Genomic DNA, 19,787 nt, shown 5'->3' on the forward strand with positions numbered 1-19,787 from the left:
GATCAAAATTAATATGGAGAGTATTATACCCTTTACTCAGTTGTGTAAGATTCTTTTAAGACCACTGAAGGTTAAAAAAAAAAAAGCTTTAACAATGAGTCTGATGTACAGAAAACTCTGCTACTGGGGATGAATGCTGCAGCATAAAGCCTGAACGTAGTTTTAAGCCCACTCATTTTAGCTTTTTTACATGCATCAAGAGATTCTTACCTGCATATTAGCAAATTAACACTGAGGACATGGTGTGTCGTGCTGAGCTCGTGACTGTCATGAAATCTCTATGTTTCCACAATACAGTCTGCCAGGCTGCAACCTGTTCTGTTTTGTACAAAAATAATCAAACATACAAAGACAAATCCCATATCCTGGTCTCCCAAGTGGTAAAAGGCCTAGGCTTAGCTGCTGTATACCTGACAGAATTTGCAGTTGTACCTTTCCAAGCTGAAGAATTTTCTGAGACAGTAGGAAAAAATGCAGGTGAAAAGATTTCTAGCTGTAATAAAGAACACACTGATGTACTAGGGTATCTTGCTATGAGTTTTAGTGTTCCTCATGCAGGAAGTAAAAGAGTTATCTTACTCCTTTCACTCATGGTCAGAGCAAATTTAAGCTGGAGAACTGCGTTAGGGCCTTTGTTCTTTTCTGGTCAGAAAAATAGCTAGGCAATCTACAGATAAATGTTATGCTGTCCTGACTTGCATCCCGTGTAAATTTAATACAGGAGCCTGCAATTAAAATATTGCTTAAAAACCCACAAACTCAGAAATTAGTACAGAAATTTCAACATGGAAGGGCATAGTCAAGGAATAAATAGAAATGAAAATCCTACCTACCTAAGTAAATTCAGAAAAACTACTCAGTAAGCTAAATAATAGCTGATGATATATGTTTAAAGAAAAATGCAAACTGTGAGAAGGCTACTGAAGTTTGATACCCATCAATCTTTATTCATACTGGCCCAATTACTTTTAAAACACCATTAAGTGGACACATACTGCCATCTAGTGAGCATCTCCAACAACTGCATTTTGATTTCTGAGGAGAGAAAAATGTGTTGCTTTGCGCAAGTAATTTAACACAGTACAAAACATAGACTTAAAAACGCTGCACTGATTGCTTTGTCAATTGTATGTTATATAGCAGAGATACACAGAGCAAGGCTAAAGTATTTTATTAATAATTTATTGTCAGTAAGAAAGACTGGCTAATGGTAATTTTCAGTAAAAACCTTTACAAGACCATTGGATCACAAATATACAGACACTATAAAAACCGTGTCATGGTGGTTTTGGTTTTAAACTGGTATGTAGAGGGTCTTCAACACGCTTTCCAAGAAGGGAAAAAACGTTTACAGTTCTAAAATACAGCAACCCACTTAAGACATTTCCATGTAGCTGACCCAGAAAAATATCAGACCTAACCTATGTACAATTGGAATTGTGTGAATATGTTGAAATCCTCATAATGAAATGTCAAACCTTGGTTTTGGGGGGAATACATACAGTGATGCCCTGATTATAATAACTCAGGGTGCTAGTTTTAATGGCACACAAACACCACTATTTTCAGTGGAAAACAAATTCACAAAATATCTACAAAATCTAGTTAAAACTATTAAAATCAAAACTGTACATAAAATTTACAAAAAGTAGGAGGAAATTAATTTTCATTAGATCTATATAAATATATGCATCATGCTAATATGGAGAAGTGGTATGTGATTTTTAACATAGACAATGCAAGTACAAAAAACACGTTCAAAAATGGCACAGTCAGTGTAATTCTTGGAACTGTCCAATTATAGTAGGTCAGGAAATGGAAATAAGCTGGTTTAGTGAAATGAACTGCATGATCCAATGCCACCATGCCAGTTTAGCTCACTGAAACAGAAGCATTCACTGAAGCTGGGGAAAGAGGGGGAGGGGAAAGAAAAACAAAAAGCTCTTGAAAATTGTTCTAGAATTGATTAAGTCTGTTAAGAGTCCAGGCACTTTGTTGAGTGTGAGTGTCAGACTTCTGTATGTTGCTGGGAATCAAGTGGAGGAATTTTCACATTTTCAAAATGACTATCATCTCCACTCTCATAGTCACTCATCATGACTTCAGACTCCATTTCACAGCATGCTGACACATCAGAGCACGAAGCCGTGGAAGCATACACAGACATGGACATGTTGTCTACAGTGGGAGCTTCAAAGTCTCTATTGTACCCTAATGTGTAAGGAGCATAAGGTTCTCTGTAATTGCCATTGGCACCACTGCTTGTAGTCTGAGGTTCAGACATGTCTGCAGGATAGTGATGGGGAAGATACTGATTAAGGTTAAACCTCTGCCTGCTTCTTGTAGAAGAACCCAAGCTACCTACGGCTGGCATGTCTCTGGGAGGCTGTATTGACTCAAACTGGTCACTGTATTCTGGTGGTAATGGTGGAAGCTCATCAGGTGCAGGGAAGTCATCAGGTGGAGGTGGAAAATCACTTTCTATGTCATAACCGCCAGGGTAATAGTCTGTATCGATGGCATTTGGATCTGTATAGAGGGGAGCTGACTCCTCTACCACTTCATAGTTTGGATACTCCTGGATACCTGGCAGCTGAACACTTGGCATCCAGTCTGATGTATCCCAGTGATAACCTAAAAAGTGAACATTAAAAAAAAAAAAGTGTTAGTATCTCATCTTCAAGTCAGTCTGAATTGATAATTCAACGCATGTATTAAGACAATGCAGTCACTGTGATTAGGACGTTACTTGTTAATTGGAAAACAGTGTGCTTGGCTCCACAGAAGACATTCAACAAAACTTTACATTATGCCATGCATTAGATATTGCATCATTCACATTTAAACTTTTAAACTTTCTCAGACACGTCACCTAAAATGAGAAGAGCTGTATGTCACCTATGGAATGTGCTCTTACAATACATAATGGTATAGAATTGTTCACTGGACAGCAAATAATCAATGGTTTCCCTGGTGCAGCTAAATTCTTAATCAGTTGTTGTTTGAGTAATTAGAATTAGCTTGCTAACTGATGTCCAGTTTTCTTATCAATGTGTTTAGCATAAATAAATGTTGCTTTTCCTATGTAAAAAAAGGAATTTCTAACTGGTAAAGTATCCAGGCTACTTAAAGTGACTTTACCACTTGGCTGAATTTTAGTGTTAGGCTTTATAGTAACTCAAACAATAGCACCTCTCCATGTTTCCACACCTCTGATAAAATTCCTTTTTTCTTTCTCTACATGTAAAGACGTTCCACACTTGAATAAAAGAACAAAATCAGGCTTGATCACTCATGGCAGCCTTCCCTTGAATAAGGTTTTACTGCTCTGCTGAAAACCAGGTGTAAGCCTAACCTCATTTAAAAAGTGCCTATGTGTGTATATATTTTTAACCTGAATGCCAAAAAGGAAAATTAATACAGAACTGGAGTAAGGTGCAAATCTAGTAAAAAGAGTAATCACTGCAGACAAATGCACAGCAAGCAATTGATAGTAAGTCTGTGTTAAAACCAAGTGTTAACAAAAATATTTTGGTGCATATCAATGAACTGCATGCAGAAGTCACCTCTTGAATTGCTGAGGTCAGGAACAGCAAAAGATTCTTTAGTTGGCAGAATGAGAAGAAAAAGGAGAAAATACCTGTTGTTAGGAATCAAATACTAGAACCAATACGAAGACAAATATAATGACTGTCCCTAAGATGCTACCTTTATCTGTTTTTAGTATACTCTAGGTAAATATGGCTATTGAGCAGTACTAAAGTTGGCTTTTTTCCCTCGGGTCCTCCTTTATTAGACTTGAGCTGTAGAATTGCTGCTGAATCAATGTAAAGCCCACCTGGGACACTGTCTTGTTATGGTGTAATCTGGAGTTCACAGCCTGTTGAAATTCTCATTTCATCATATCTAGAACTTTCCTTATGGGGTAACAAGACTGATTCTTTTCTTGCTCCACACTCTCTTGGCTTTTGATACAGGGATACATCTATCAGGACTTGTACTTTCTAGTGTCTCACATGAAGATGGAACTTTCACTTTAGAATCTAGCTTCCACAGCCTGTGCGTGGGAGACCTACCTGTTGCTATACAGCAATCCCAACAACTTCTGCTTAGCACAGAACTGCACCTGTGCTGACAAACTTCAAACCCTTCTTTCTCAGGAATTCCTTATACAGGTCTGGAAGGAGGGATGCCTGCTTGTTCTGATCCCAGAATCATCTCCTCAGAATTGAAACTTGGATCTCAGAAAAGTCTAAGGTCTGAGACCCTTCAAATATCTCTGGTCTCCTCACCAGGAGAATGTTCTGACCATGAGACTACTTAAAAAACAGCTTCTGTGGTTTTGTAGGGAAACTGGGTGCAAATCTGAACTCAATAGGCAGATGACTGGCTATTCTGAGTTAAAGACCACTTAAATACAACAGCAAACTAGAACTTGATGTACCTATCTTCCTAGGTGACACTTTGTTACGCTGGAGCTCTATTTCCTCTTGCACTCAACATTGTTGTTTGCACAGAGCTACAGTCTTCTCTGAGGAGCAGTGCAGGGAATACAAGTCTATAACTATCCTAGCAGAAGATTGTGCAGTTGATGCTTCTAGGATACTTTTTGAGAATTAAAGACCAGACCATTGTCCCAGAGCCTGATCTTTGCTGAAGGTTAGAGCAAAGATCTCTGCTGCTCAAACTGGCACCATTCTGAGATGCTCCAAAGCAGAACTCTTTACCCACTGTGCTTTCAAAGAATGAATGCTTATTTAGATTAGAAACTTCCAAGTATTAAGAAGCAGGTGAGCAGGACATCTTTAATCTGTCCTTTCTGGATGGTTTGCAATGCATAAAATAACTGTTTTTCTTACAGTGATACTAAAATAATGAATATTTCCAACTGTCTTAAGAACTCGCTTTTGCTGCCTCTAATCTTGGAATCTTAGTCTTCCTAAGTTAGACTCTTAGTTTTTCTTAAGTTACTGTGCATTCAAAAAATGTTTAGCACTGGGGACTATGATCTATTTGTAAACATTAATGATATACTCTTCTGTGATTAGAAGTCTTTGCATTTGCCTACTTTTTCATGTCTCTGCATACACTAAAGAACGTGTACTTCAAATAAGAAGTCAAACAGAATCTTCAGGTACTGTAGGTATTTTTATGATCTTAAAATGGCTTTGTTTTCAGCAGGACTTCTATGGTTTCCTATTCTATTTTGTTTTTATTAAGAAATAAGAAAAATATGCTGTAGGTATCACTTCAGAAGTAGCCTCCACAGACTTGCAGTGGAGATCTAAAGGAGCAAGCAATTGAAAAGTCCAGTTCTATTCAAGTCTATTGTGTAGTTAGTGTTTGTATAGGCTCAGCAGCACTTCTATTACTACAACTATTTTGTACAGTTTCTTAAATGTTAGAAAGAAAATACACTGAATAGCTATTGTGCCTCCTTCTAAGTACAAATGGATATGTGCAAACAAGTGTGTGTACACATACAAACATGCCTTTTAGATACTCAGTAAGAACAGGAATTAAGCAACTACTTAAGCTGGTAGGGATATGCATGCCTGTACACCTCAATTGCATACTATAAGTCAGTATTTTCTGCTATAGACAAACTCATCTAAGATGACCAGGGAGGAGTATATTGGGCTACTCATGTTCTGCTCTGCCAGAGCCAACAGGGTAGGGGAAAGAAATGGAACTATGGGCTGCTGATTTTTCATCTATTTTGGTGTACATAATTATCTCTGATGCTGTCTCTGCCTGCCAGAAGCTTTATTGTGAATGCTGTCAGACAACAGTAAGCACCAATATCTTTTTATGCCAGTCCATTTTTTCCCCCCCAAGAAACCACACTGAAACATGCCTGCAGGGTAGATACAGCATACACATGAAAATATGAATACACATATCGTATAAATATACTCTTTACTAATGCTTATGAGAAAGTATAAGTAAATAATAGTTTATAACTCTCATCTGCTACATTACTAGAAGAAAAACGTGCATTATTCTGCCAAAGCAGTAAATAAATATGAAAACATGTATATACCTTCTTTTTCCACCGAGTCAACAACAGCATTGACAAGGTGTATTACAGTCACTACGGAAGCTTGTAAAAGGTATAAAAGGAGCAAATTAAAACAAACCTATAGTTAGCATCATTTTAAACAGCATACAGGTATACAAAAATACTGTAAAATTGTAGTCCATTACTATTTTAAAAATGAAGATTATTGGTGTAATATATATATATGCACACTATCTAGAAAGCAATTGCATGTAACACACAAAACACATCTCTGAACCTGACTTTTGTTCTTTATGAACATAACAAGGTACTTGTTATAACTATTTTTGAAATTCTGCACAAGCACAGTAATTTTTTTTTTTTTTATTATTGCTTTAATATTTATTCAATATAGTGTTTGTACCATACTTCATCTGGATTGCAATAAGCCCAAGCACCCCACAAATGCTGATGTGGGGTGAATTAAGGAGTAATTAAGGAATAGGCTTTCTACTGCTGTTTTCTTCCCCCTCAACAGAGAGGTAGAATCTTTCACTGCGATGAAAGGATAGTAGGAATGACAAAATCAGGTTGATGTTGCTGATGCAGTTTTTAAGTAACAATCAGAATTGATTAATTAATCTGCTATAGCTTCCTCTCCCAAACACACTTTTGGAAGGGAGAAAGATTTATAGAGTAGGATGAGGTAAGCACATGTAATTTGTTTGCAAGGCTCAGGGATAAGATTTCAAACTAATAAATTCAAAATCTACCAAAAAAGGAGGAAGGAACAATCTCTATGATGCTACAGTTATTTCTCTTTGAATGATGTATTACTGAGTAATCAATACATGAAAAGAAATACCTGTAGGCATGTATGAAATATATGGGATGAAGGGGGGGGGGAGAACATGTACTGCACAAGACTTAATACCACAGGAAAAAGTTGAAAGTTGATATAAAGTTTACTAATAAATGATGAGTACTATAAGCATACCATTTTACTTTCACCAATCATTAACAGATTTCTATTAAAGAACAAACCACTCTAACTTGTTAAGAAGTGGAATGTTCTTTACTCCTAAGCTAAAGAAATTTTAAATTCTTGTTACCATATAGAGACAAAAGCAGGAATTGGAATAGAGTCAGAACACCTGAACTTAGCAAATTAAATTATTAGACAATCATGTCTTCATCCAATCAGTCTAAAATATTTCTGAATATATAGATGCATTCCGATCAAACAGTAAAAGTATCTGTTGTAACAGAAAAGTAATACTTCCAATCAATAATAGTAATAAAATGCTCAAATAAGTACACTGATTATGCTTTGTGGGACTAGGATTGTGATTAAAAGATTTGTATTTTCATTTTCATATTGGCTTTTTTCAGAGCATTAATTTTTTAATTAATTCATTATAATCATGGTGAAAGCCAAGTATACTGCTCTACTGTAATAAAATTCCTTTTTTGTAGCTTCCTTCATTACTAAAGTAATCAAACTTACAAGCAATCCCTTAAACTCTGCTCTCACTCAGAACTGATCTGATCCATATGGGAGCTGAGGTCGCAGCAAGAAAAAGAGAAGGAAACACATGAAACTGTAACACCAGAAAGCTTTACTAAAAGCTGAACGTCAAAACTGAAGTTGTAGTTGCATAGGCAAACGTTGCTTTTGAAATTCACTCTATATAAGATAACTAATCATTAAATTTGAATGTGCTTTTAACACAGTGCTAAATACCTTGTGCTGCATTTACACTGTTAATATTCTAACACTGGCATGAATATATAGGTAATTTTAAGGTAAAGTAATAAATATAGGCAAAAAACACTAAGATTTGAGTATTAAAATAAATACTAATATATATTAAATTGTGTACTTAATATATATTAGATGTATGTAACTCCTATTAATACTAAGAGAGATTTAGATGCAGAGACATTATGAATGAACGTAAGCAGCAGTACAGAATGATTAGAGTTTACATACCATTGTCATCACATGATTCAGACTGGAAGGAGCTAAGAGACTGGACTTCAGACATGCTTTCTCTAGCACTATAAGGATGGGAGCTCTTTTCATCCAGAGGCTTTTTTGAAAGGCAGGGGTCAAGATCTACTACTTTAGCTGGAAGATAAAGTTTCAAGTGAGGCAATTAACAGACTTGATTAAAAGAGTCAATAGAAATTAAAGCTTTCTAGGATCTACACTTTTAAGAAAACTTAGTAGTGTATGAAGGTGGATCAGACTGGAGAACTAGTAAAATCTTAATGCTTTTTCTACCACAGCAGGCACAGACAGGCTTTGAGCTCATAGTAAAACTGTGCCACAAACACACTTTTAACTAAAAGATAACAAAACTAAGAATGTTTCTTACTGTCATAGTCAAAATCCCAGCTGGGCTTCTGTATCGAATCGCTGTCTGAAGGAGAGTTGGAGGGAGGTGGAGGTGGCAGGTTTGGTGCTACACTGCAAACAGCTACAGCTTTCCGGTGGCCATGCACAGAATCTGGGTTAAAAGTACTAAATTCTGGGTGCTCAGGGATTGCAGATCCCTCAAAAGAATTCCTGTCAAGATTGTTCCTGGAGTCACTTGGAATGCTTGGAGTGTACGAAATGGGACGAACAGGAACCTGTGGTGGGATGTCAGAATAGATGTTCTTATTCAATTTTGCATCAAAATAAGGTCGTTGCAAGAAAGCTGTTGTAGCTCCCAGCTGCTTGTCTTCAGGTTCTGGTTGGTGTTTCTTCTTTCTATTCATCACTTTGCGGCAAACAACGAAAATCCCAACTAACAAGAATATTCCAGCAATGAAAACAATAATTCCAATTACTTCAGCTAAACTAATGTTCCAAGAAGTTGAAACATATTTGTTAAGAACAATGTCTGTGCAGTGCTTTCCTCCAAATCCATGGCTGCAATTGCAGTGATATGAGCCATAAGTATTCTCACAAAGGGCACCATTAAGACATGGGTTGTCTGTGCATTCATCAATATCAGTCAGACACCTACCAGAATCAGAGAAGAGAAACAATAGTTAGCTATCATCAGTAATCACTGCCGTAGTCTCCTTGTTCAACAATTCTAAATACGTTTAATATGTAATATCATACACTACCAGGCAACTTGCTGTTCTATCAGCATTCCAGATTTCTATCAACTTGAACTGTTAAACATTGATAAAATTTTCATTTCTGTGGAATGATCAACTCACCTTTCTCCCCGAAAGCCTGCTTCACACTCACAAACAGGTCCATCCAAACTGTCAATGCACTTGCCACTGTTTTTACAAGGATTGTCTTTGCAATATGGACCCAGTTGGCACCTTCAAAAGAGGAAAAAAAACAATAACAACAGAAGAGCCACTGTCTTACTGTAAGTTGTGTGAATAGTATTAGATATAGTGAGATTCAAGGTTGCAATATAGGGGCTGGCATTAACCAACTCCAGTGGGTTTCAAAGTGTGAACTTGAAGTGGAAAAGAGATTTAAAAAAACAGAGAAGGTGTTATATTTATATTCTGTGCTGTAAGAGGTTCATTTGCACAAAATACCATACAGACATACCTTTGGCCTGTGTACTGTCCCCGGCACTGGCAGATGAAATCATCGCTGACTGGGATGCAAGTACCTCCATAAAGGCAGGGATTGGAAGCACATGGGTTGACGCTTACATCACAGTGAGTTCCCATGAATAAAGGAGCGCACTTGCAGTAGTAACCTGAAATCAAATACATTCTTTTTGAATCGTGCACGTAGCTTTACTGGATTCAAGATAAAATCTGCCCTGCCCACCTGCCTGTTCAAAGAGACAGAGAGAGAGGACAGAAATAGAAATATTCTACTGAAAAATGAAGGAAAGTCTAATGGAAATGTTTTATGGCACATGACTGAAGGTTAACTGTTACTTATCTCTCAGAAATCATGCTTGTCATAATATTTTCAGAAATTTTAAAGTTCTAAAGTTGGCCTTCAGAGAACGGACCTCAGTGTTGATTGACACTGAATATTAAATCCTTGCATTGTTTGATGGATTTTGCCTACTTCTTATTCCAAGGAACTCAGTGTCTAGAACACAGGCAGACACAGCCATACTCCCTGGTTAACAATCAGCCTTCTACAACTCTCTGGAAAAGCTAAAAATGTTTCCAAAATTGTTTTGGCCTTCCAAGGCAGATAAGTGGAAAAGCAGTTTTGAAAACTAGCAGAACAGCTTACCTCCATTTGACAGGGCATTACAGATGCCTCCATTCTGACATGGGTTACTTGAACAACCTTCTGTGGTACTAAGTAAGCACCCAGGAGTCACATCGACAGATTCTTCCATGTGTGCATAATTTCGTGGCTTGCTGTTTAAGGGGAGCTCTTGTCCATTAAGAACAATAGAATCCATGCAGCCTCTGAAACCACTGCTAACCTGAGGACTCCTGCCATGTCTTGCACCTTGCTGCCGAATGTGACCACCAAAAAACACATGATTATCTAGGTTTAGTGTCCTAAGTGTACCAGGAGCAGTACCGGATGCAGTATGCACCCTGTCCAGAACAAGTCGTGCATAATTTCCATCTACTTCAAGAGATACTGAATGCCACTGGCCATCATTAATCTGAATGCTCTGAACGGAGACAATGCCAGGTCCACTGCCACAATCAAATTTATATTGCAGCCTTCCATGATGAATCTATAGAAGAAAGACACATCATCAACAAATGGAGCACAGCCAGAGAATCCCTGCAAAAAGTAAAAGTCAAACATATTGACGCCTCTTAAAAGTTTACGTTTGTTCCAGAGACAAGATGATGGTGGTTTCCATAAAGAGTAGTTTACTAGCAATGTATTCTAAACATTCACACTGATTGTGACTCACTTTATATGATTCTTTTAATTAAAATGCACATAGTACTTTTTTTTTTCCTACAGTAAAGAACTCACAGCTTGTCATCAAAAGATTGCAGTGGCTTGTGTTTTAAGTGATTAATATCTCATGTTTTAAAAACTTTTTTCTGTCTGGACTTGAAGAGTATCACAAACAAATAAATTTAAAACTAGTATTTAAAGTAGATCCTTTTCTTTTTTCTCATTTTTTTTTTAACACTGAAGAAAATAGATTCTTTTTACATATTAAAAGATTTTGTAAACGTTGGCCACCAGGATGTATAAAAAACTATGTTGAATGCAACTCTCAGTTTTAACAACTCTGCAGAAATGTCGATATGAATTAAAGAGGAGATATGTACCTCTAAGATACTGTAGTCTGTTCCTCGAGCATACATTACAACTGCATGAGCAGAGTAAGTTCTAAGTCTCATTGTCAACTTCATTTCTTCTTTGTTCTCATTTTCCATGAGACGATATTTCACATAACTGTTCCCACTGAATGTCACGGCAGAGCCCACCGATGCTGAGGGATACAGAAAAATATGACACTTTAACAAAGGACTGGAAAATAGTATGGTTTTATGGAGAAATTTTTTAAAGCAAATTTCTTACCAGGACACTGTTCAGTTTTGCTGTCATGGCAAATACAGGTGTATTTTCCATCCTTTGGATCTCCTAAACATTCAGTACCTTCAGGGCATGGGTTTCCTTCACACACACTACTCACCACAGGGCATTTCCCTTCTGTAAAATGAAATATATTATTTCTCTTCTGTTGGCAGTAATAGTATTTTGTGGAAAAAAAATATTTATGAACAGGAGCAAACCAAATGATACTCCTCAGTATCAGGCAACAAGGAAGTGAATAATAGTTATGAGACATGATTGACAAATACAGACTAGGCAAATAGTGTGTACAATGGCTGATGTTCATAGTTATCTCAATTCAACTGATAAAATTTGGAAAATCATGCTGTGGTTTAAGGTTTACTCCTACTGTCACACATCATTAAAAAAACCCCACAAGTACATAGATATTAAACATAAGCAGAGGAGAAGAGTATGTATTTGAGACAGAAAAGGAACGGGCTTGAAGTATTTACTTCAGATTTAAGTTCGGCCATCAGTGCTAATCAATGATTTTAAAATTCATTTTCCTAAGAGCCAAAGACAAATTCATCATTTGTTATAAATCTGTATGCTTTTATCTATCTTAATGCATATTAATTTCCTGGTTCAAGCTGTCATTCACAGCTAAGTTTTGAAGCTGTATGAGACCTTTCTCTTAGCAGAAACCCAGATATACTCAAGTACTTTGCAATAACTTATTTCTGTGCATACAAGACTGAATAGTCATTATTCATGCAATCTAGAAGAAGCAACAAAGGACAAAGTCCTTTATAAAATGGATAATGAAGATATAATTATAAAAAAATGACCTCCCATCAGCATATATTGTATAAAGTCTTGTTATCTCATTTTAAGAGAAGAATTACTTCTTATTTTAAATAAAATTCAGTGAATATTGCAGTGCAGGTTACAGGACAGTTTTTTTTTTCTGCTTTCCTTACCTTTACAAAGACAAACTGCTGCTCTGTGATGACGGGGAGTGACAAAACTCAGCCTGGCTGTGCTGTGAGTTGACATGATATTCTCATCCAGTATAACTTTTTCTTCACAAAATTTCAAAGGACAGTCTAGGCCTGCACAAAGCTTATGGAAAACATCAATTATCCGGACACCTAGAATCTCCTCTAGGTCAGGCACAGAAGAATTTATCTTGTGGAGCAAAATTCTCATTGGATGCTGAAAGCTTCCAGATTTTTCAATATTCAAGAGGACATCAAGGTTTGAAGGAGGATCAGAAGGCTGCAAACTAACAATCTGGATGTCGTTTCTCCTCACACCTAAGATGTTTCTTAAAGCTCTCTGGAAATTGCGCCAGTAATCACCAATGAATTCTTCAGGAGCAAGGTTTGCAAAGCGTATTGTAATGCTGTGATTTAGTAAATCTTGTGTGATTTGTTTGATGTGCACAGTAATATCAGCTGCAGTTGTAAATTTTCCATCTGTAACACTGACATTTAGGAGGTATTGTCCAACATCTAACCTTTTATGTGCTATTAGTTTGCCTCCGGTACTGGAAACAGAGAACATGGACTCCATTTTGGGGTCCAGGCTATAAGTCAAAGTATCATAAACATCTTGGTCAGTTGCATGAATTTTTCCAATGACACCACCTGAATATTCTTCGCCAAAGGCTGTAATAAAGATTTCTAGAGGCAGAATTGCTGGAGCATAAATGCTTTCCTCAATAACTCTAATATCAACATATGTCAGAGATGACAACGGTGGCTTTCCATTATCTGTGACCTAGTAGAAGACAAGGGTATAATTAGATTTTTTGCTTTATCTCATCTAATTCTGTTGTAGGTATATGTACATTATGCAGTAGTGCTGTGTTTTTCTACAAACACACACACAAACATACAAAAGTTCTTATGGGTAAATGATTTAAAAAAATTGCAAATTCAGGTTTATGATAAGTTAATTCTGAAAATTTAGAAAACTTATTTTAAATGCACACATACAGACATGTTTCACTTCTTCCAAGATTAAAAGGATACAGTATTCTTAATACCTCTACGTGCAAGAAAGCCTGCTAGTACTTATAGCAAATGCAGAGGAAATGCACAGTAGCTGATTTCAGACAGCAGATGGTGCTCAAAGCTTTTTTAGTGCAAGCATAGAAACAAATTACAAACACAGAATGACTCATGAACTCTACATTTCTAACAAGTTTCACCACTTATTAGAAGATGGGTCTTGAAGACAATCTAAATGCAGTATGCCAAATGGTACTGCAAAAGAAAAACAATGAATGTAGAAAGTTACAGTTAATTATTCTGTCTTTCATGATTGGTAATCACGGAGAGGAAAAAAAACAATCTGTGATGGTATTTGCTTCAGACAATTATAGTAATTAACAGAATCAGACTAACTCAATTTTAAAGTCTTTTAAACATCACGTCCCCAATCTTTCATCCTTTTTTGACAACAGCATACACGGGTATTAGATGATGAGAAAACAGAAAAAAATGACTATAAGAGTAATAAAGAGTATTCCTTTGGGTTTACTTCTTTCACTTTACATCTCTCAGTTCTTGTTTCCCTTCTAGCTTTTTCCCAGTGCTCTTTCACAGTTACTGAAAATGAGACTAAAGAAAAAAGCAAAGATGACATAGATATGATGTGAAGGAACAGAGAGGATATGCAGGGCTCAGAGAATATAAGATATCCTCCACTGTCCAAAAGATGTTGAAATAATTTTACCATAACTACAGGTGATGGTACACTCTGCAGATCTACGCAGAGGAATTGCTTTTGATTTTTCAAACAAATTTAAGCAAAAGAAAATAACTCCAGAACACAATATGTGTACAAAATTTTTAGAAGGCTAGGTATGTCTCACAGAACTACATATTTCTATCAGTAATTCCAAAAGGCAAAGCTAGAAGCTTGACCTCTAGTTACTCAAGCACAAATAAGGAGAGAGACAGAGAGATGGAGCAAGCTTATGTTGGCAAAGTTTTGTTTTGCCTAGATTTCTGCCTGGAAACAAGACAAGGCAGGCAGTCTATCTGCAGCACGAAAGCCCAAGGGAAAACATGAAAATACTTAAAACAAACAAGCAAGCAAAATTATAACAAATGGACAGCAAGTGGGAAAGAAGACCCCCAGAAGAAACTATCTTTCAATAGTGTAGATCCTTAAAAATCTGCTGTAGTTTTAAACTGAAGACTTCAGAAGTTCAGTACAAAAGAGACTGTATGACTCATAGCTGAACATTTCACACACTAATGCTATGAGACATTTGTTAATGGATAGTCTATTTCCTTTGGAACAAAGGAAAGCAAATCTGAGTGGCATGTACATGTTGGGGAAAAAAAAAGGCTCATGTGAAAGTTTATTAGTGGTGGTGGTTTCTGTGTGTGTGTATGGCAGGGGGAGGATTTCCTGAGTTCAACTAAACCCATAACATAAGAAGAGCCCTGCCTCGGCAATCCATTCAGAAAGAAATAAAAGCTGTGAGTACAGTAAAGGGGGGACAGTGAAGATCAGTTAAAAAACAAAACCAAGCAACAATGGATCATGACAGCTATTAACCTAAGAGGCTCAAGAAGTTTTTTTTGTTGTTTTTTTTTTTCCAATTCTTTTAAGTGAAAAGAGAAATAGTATTTTTCCCAGAAAATCATGTATCTATTTTTATGTGTGTCACTGAAACTGAAGGCTTGTGATATGGAAATGGTAGTTTTAGTCTCAGATTCCTTCATGCTTGTGTGTGGTGACTCACTAAAGAAAAGATAATTGCAGATTATAGCACTATGTCAATTTAACAAAAATGATCATAATAAGTAATGATAAATGGCAACTGAAAGACAGCGATGTATTTCCAGAATCCATGCAAAGAACTTCTAAATCAAAGTATGAGACAGGTATAAAATATTGAGATTGGGCAATACAGAACAACAACAACAAAAATAAATATGTATGACATTAGTGTAGTCTAACACTGAAGTACAAACTCTGAAAAGCGTTTGTTCTAAACGAGTACTTTGCTTTAAGATACTTGTTTAGCTATTGAGTGTGATTAAAATTCTCCCTTTATTCATTCTCTAGAAAAGATGACACTGATCATTTAGCACTGATGCTGTGCTAAAGATAAGACAGCTGAGGTACTGACAGACTGCTTACAGGTATTCTACAGTCTAGGTGGCTTGGAAATGAAAAGAATTGCATGAATCCATCAAGAGTAAAGTGTTTAGAGAAAAATCTTGTATTATACGAATAGCACACACAGGAAAAATACTGCTTAATATTCTCTTCCCTAAACAAAAACATGACTTCGGGAAAACAGTACAGAATTTGGAAAGCATATTATGTAAGTGTGACAAAACCCACCTTTGAATCCTGCTTTGGACCCATGCAACCTAGGAAGGCCAATAGACCCTTCACTTGAAGGCTAATCTGTCTCACCAGATCATTAGCAGATCATTACTGAGAAGCAAATAACTGACAGTGGGATGATTTATGTCCCTGACCTCTTTTTAATCTATATTCTTAAATCCTAAACTAAACTCAAAAGAGCCTTTACCTACGCTGCTTCTTATATTCATGTCTCCTGATACAATGTTTCAGTGACTCAAGAAACAAATCGCAGGTACTTATGGGAATTTTTTTTTTCGTTCCCCAAAGAGGTCAACTTTGTATACACTACCATTATTACCCCATTGCAGACAAAATTCATTACACTCTTGAGCAAACAGTACTGCTGTAAAATTCTACACATTTATTCAGAAATTATGTGCAATATTACATATGAGAATAACAGAGATTTAAAGGTCATATAAACTCATGTAAAAATAAAGGTGAGAACTTTTCTTAACATGTACCTTTGGAAATGAGGTATTCGGAAATTAAGGCCAACTATTTTAGCCTATCAATTTTAAATCCCCTGGTCACAGTTTCTTAATTTATTACTGAACAAAAAAGGACTAGATAAGATTAAAAAAAAGGTTTATTTTTTTTTCTAATGTTAAGGTGCAAAAACTATTTTAGAGAACTTATCTAACTTATCTATCCTTTACTGTAATTCTGATTGTCGGACATAGCCTCGTCCTTCTGAACAACTGTTGCAAGTGTATGCAGACACCCTAGCCTTCCAGGGTCATTTTTGAATTCTTTGCCACAGCAAAATTCTGAGACCTGCAAGTACAGTGCTGCTTATGGGAATCAGACAGTGAAGTTGAATGCTATGTGAAAGGTCCACTGACTTGGTTTTCCAAATTTAAAAAAAATAACATGTTTGCAATTGCCCTCAAAAAAAGAATGTAGTTCTATAGAAAAATGTCAGTACTGCCACGCCATGAAAATTTTAAAATCCCTGTTGCCATTGTATCAGTGTATTCTAGCTCACAGCTTCAACCATTAAAGCAATAGCGGGGGCAGGAGTTTGCAGTGAACAGGAGGTGGTTCAAGAGACTTCTCCCCCGCTGGCTTTTCCAGACAGATGCCAGAGTGCAGCAAAATGTGTAAGCTAAAATATGTACCTCATGTGAAAGGCCTTATCAAAAGCACTCACCCTGTCAACATTTCACTGGCACCGAACACTAACAGTTAGTTCACCTCACTATTACATTTCACTACAATTCCACTTAAATCAACAGACTGTCTCTGATGATGCTACTGCAAGGGACATGCCTCAAATAACTGCTTAGCATGTCAAGATTTTGTAACAGAAAGACAAATTATCTTCCAAGTAACAGGAAAAAGTGGTGGTTTGTGTACAAGTGGAGAAAGTTTAATTCTTACAAAGCAGCTAGACGTACTGTATCCTACCTTAACATGTAGTAAATAGTGATCCCTCACTTTGCGATTCAGAGCAGCAGTTGTTGTCAATATTCCTTGATGGTTAACCTGGAAAGTGTTCTCTTCATTTCCACTCAGGATGGTGAAAAGAAAAGGAGGACCATTGTGAGAAGAATCCTTGTCTGTCACCACCAACTGAAGCACACTAAATCCAATAGGCTTATTTTCCTAAAAATGCATTACACAATCACATTAGTTTTGTTGCACTTGGACATATATACTGACATTCATTTTTCACAAAGAGAAAGAAAACCAAATTACTGTCAAATCAGTTAATAACTATCAGTGAAATCAGAATGACAAGACTGTTTAAGAACAAATACTACTCTCTGTGAAGAATGATAAAAACAGTAAAAAAATTCTTAGGTTTTGATTCTTTTCTAAAGCTTTGTCTGAGAGATTTTTGTAGGTAGCTTAACCTTGAAACTAAACATCTAAACTTCTTTGGTTTTAATACTAGCTAAGAACATTGCCAGTTGCCTTTTGTCCATTTTTGTCCATTCCCAGTGTATCAGGAGATGCAGACCATCATTCTTGGGCAACTCCACTAGCTTCTTCTCTGCATCCCTCATACTGGGATCAGTTAATATGAATGAACAATAAAACACAGTCTTCCTTTTTAGCTGAGTGAGGGAAACATTACCAACATTAATTATGTTGACTTCAAAAGAGATTTTAACTGGGCAAAGCAAAATACCTTTGATAGCACACTAATTCAAGACATCTTACTTGTATACTCTAAACGTTGGGTAGAAATAAATTACATTACCCTCTTTTGGAAAGGGGCCTTTACAAATCATGTCCTGAACAGAAGTGGTTGTTAGGTAGGCACAGATTACCAGATATTATTGTCCGATGTTCACTTACTGCACAAGGCCAGGGACCAGCAACAGCGAAAGGACCCAAGGGATTGAGCTGATTTATGTTATCAGTACAAAAGATCGCAATAATTATTGCTTCTTTCCCTTCCATTCATTCTCTACTGAATTTGGGAAGGCAAGAAGTACGGAAGGTGTCTCTGCTATCTTTGCTTTAGTTGAGAGTTCTCTGAATCAGGCAAATATTTGATAGCCATTGAGAACCTGCCCCACTACAAAGAATTGGTATGTAGCATTGTGAAATACTACTCCTATTTTAATTGCCTCTGATCCCAGAGGAGGCCAATACGAATAAACTCAAACTATGGCTCACAGTGCAGAACTCCTGCTTCACAGTAACAGGTACCTAAAGTAACTCAAAGATCAAAACGAAACAGCAAAATTATTGTGTATTCTAACCTAGTTGTATGATGTTAAGAGCACTGTAAATATGAATTCAAATTCAATGTATTATATATACACATACACAAAGTAAAAAAACACAATCTACTTGCAAAGTAAGTTTCTAAATAGACTGCACATTATGGACTTTGTAACTCTTAACACTTATTCAAGTATACAGTCTCATTACAGACCTTAACTAGAAAATGACAGTATAGAAAATAAAATTGAAACATTGGGTTTATCATATCTCGCAAAATTTTTTCAAGTCACAGATTAACATTCAAATAATATTATCGATTTGATTACTAGAGCATGTATGCATCTAGTTTACCTGGATGATAATGCTGTAGTTTCCTTTTGAGAATACTGGGGGATTGTCATTTACATCAGAAACATCAATGTTAACTGTAGTAGTGTTACGTCTAGGTGGGTTTCCATTATCTGAAGCTTGAACTGTCAAGGTATATCCTGAAATCTATTTAAAAATTAAAAACAAAACCAAAACCACACATTTACTAAAGAACAAAGAAAGAATAATAAGCTCATTTTTTCTTTTAAGAAATATTTTAGCATAAACCTCCAGTAAAGCTTGCCTTTTTAGCTTTAATCATTTTTCTCTCCCCACAGATGTCCCCCCAACCCTGTCCCAAAAGGTACTGACAAATATAGATACGATTACATTGTCATAGCTGTACAAGGGCTACTCCAAAAGTAATAACTCCTATTTTACAACCTTGTCACATGACTTCAGAAGTGGATGTTGGTGGTACGGCAGTAGATGTTGAACCTTCCCAACAATATTCCCTTACATTTTGTTGCCATGCAACAGAAATCAAAATGCACATGAAGCAAAGGTGTGTAACTGAATTCCTCCATATGGAAAAAAATGGCACCCACTGACATTCATCAGTGCTTGCTGAACATTGAAGAGATCAAATGGTGGATGTGAGCACAGTAAGGCAGTAGGTGGTGCATTTCACCAGTGGTAACAGGGACAGTGGGTCACCTCTGCTGGTGCAAATTTTTATGAGTACAGAACAGAGGCCTTTATTCGCAACTGGCAAACGCGTAGCTAGTAGTGATCATGTTGAAAAATAGTGTTTTGTTGCTGAGACTTTCCTCTAACAAACAGTGTTATTGTGCTCTTCGTATCTGCTATAGTTTCCATAAAAGTAAATAGGAGGCATTACTTTTGGAGTGACATACATATTAA

The 19,787-nt window shown here is 36.5% G+C and overlaps 1 protein-coding gene across 3 annotated transcripts in view; it reads right to left on the reverse strand.

The window, feature by feature from the left end:
* Positions 1-921: 921 nt before the first annotated feature.
* The window catches only part of FAT1 (FAT atypical cadherin 1), a 95,497-nt gene continuing 76,631 nt past the window's right edge, over positions 922-19,787 (reverse strand). Inside the window, exons 16-28 of one of the 3 annotated variants that reach the window (XM_010710067.2) lie at positions 18,906-19,049; positions 17,283-17,480; positions 12,455-13,256; positions 11,496-11,627; positions 11,243-11,406; positions 10,224-10,686; positions 9,573-9,726; positions 9,221-9,331; positions 8,383-9,014; positions 7,995-8,132; positions 6,044-6,103; positions 3,567-3,602; positions 922-2,634 (exon numbers count right to left, since the gene is read on the reverse strand). In XM_010710067.2, coding sequence (XP_010708369.1) covers positions 2,009-2,634; positions 3,567-3,602; positions 6,044-6,103; positions 7,995-8,132; positions 8,383-9,014; positions 9,221-9,331; positions 9,573-9,726; positions 10,224-10,686; positions 11,243-11,406; positions 11,496-11,627; positions 12,455-13,256; positions 17,283-17,480; positions 18,906-19,049 — 3,660 coding nt within the window. In that variant the 3' untranslated portion in view covers positions 922-2,008. The remainder of the gene's footprint in view (positions 2,635-3,566; positions 3,603-6,043; positions 6,104-7,994; positions 8,133-8,382; positions 9,015-9,220; positions 9,332-9,572; positions 9,727-10,223; positions 10,687-11,242; positions 11,407-11,495; positions 11,628-12,454; positions 13,257-17,282; positions 17,481-18,905; positions 19,050-19,787) is intronic. The other 2 variants (XM_010710068.2, XM_003205777.3) reach the window with 2 other exon arrangements.

This window comes from Meleagris gallopavo, chromosome 4 (assembly GCF_000146605.3).
Source record: "Meleagris gallopavo isolate NT-WF06-2002-E0010 breed Aviagen turkey brand Nicholas breeding stock chromosome 4, Turkey_5.1, whole genome shotgun sequence".
Classification (NCBI taxonomy): domain Eukaryota; kingdom Metazoa; phylum Chordata; class Aves; order Galliformes; family Phasianidae; genus Meleagris; species Meleagris gallopavo.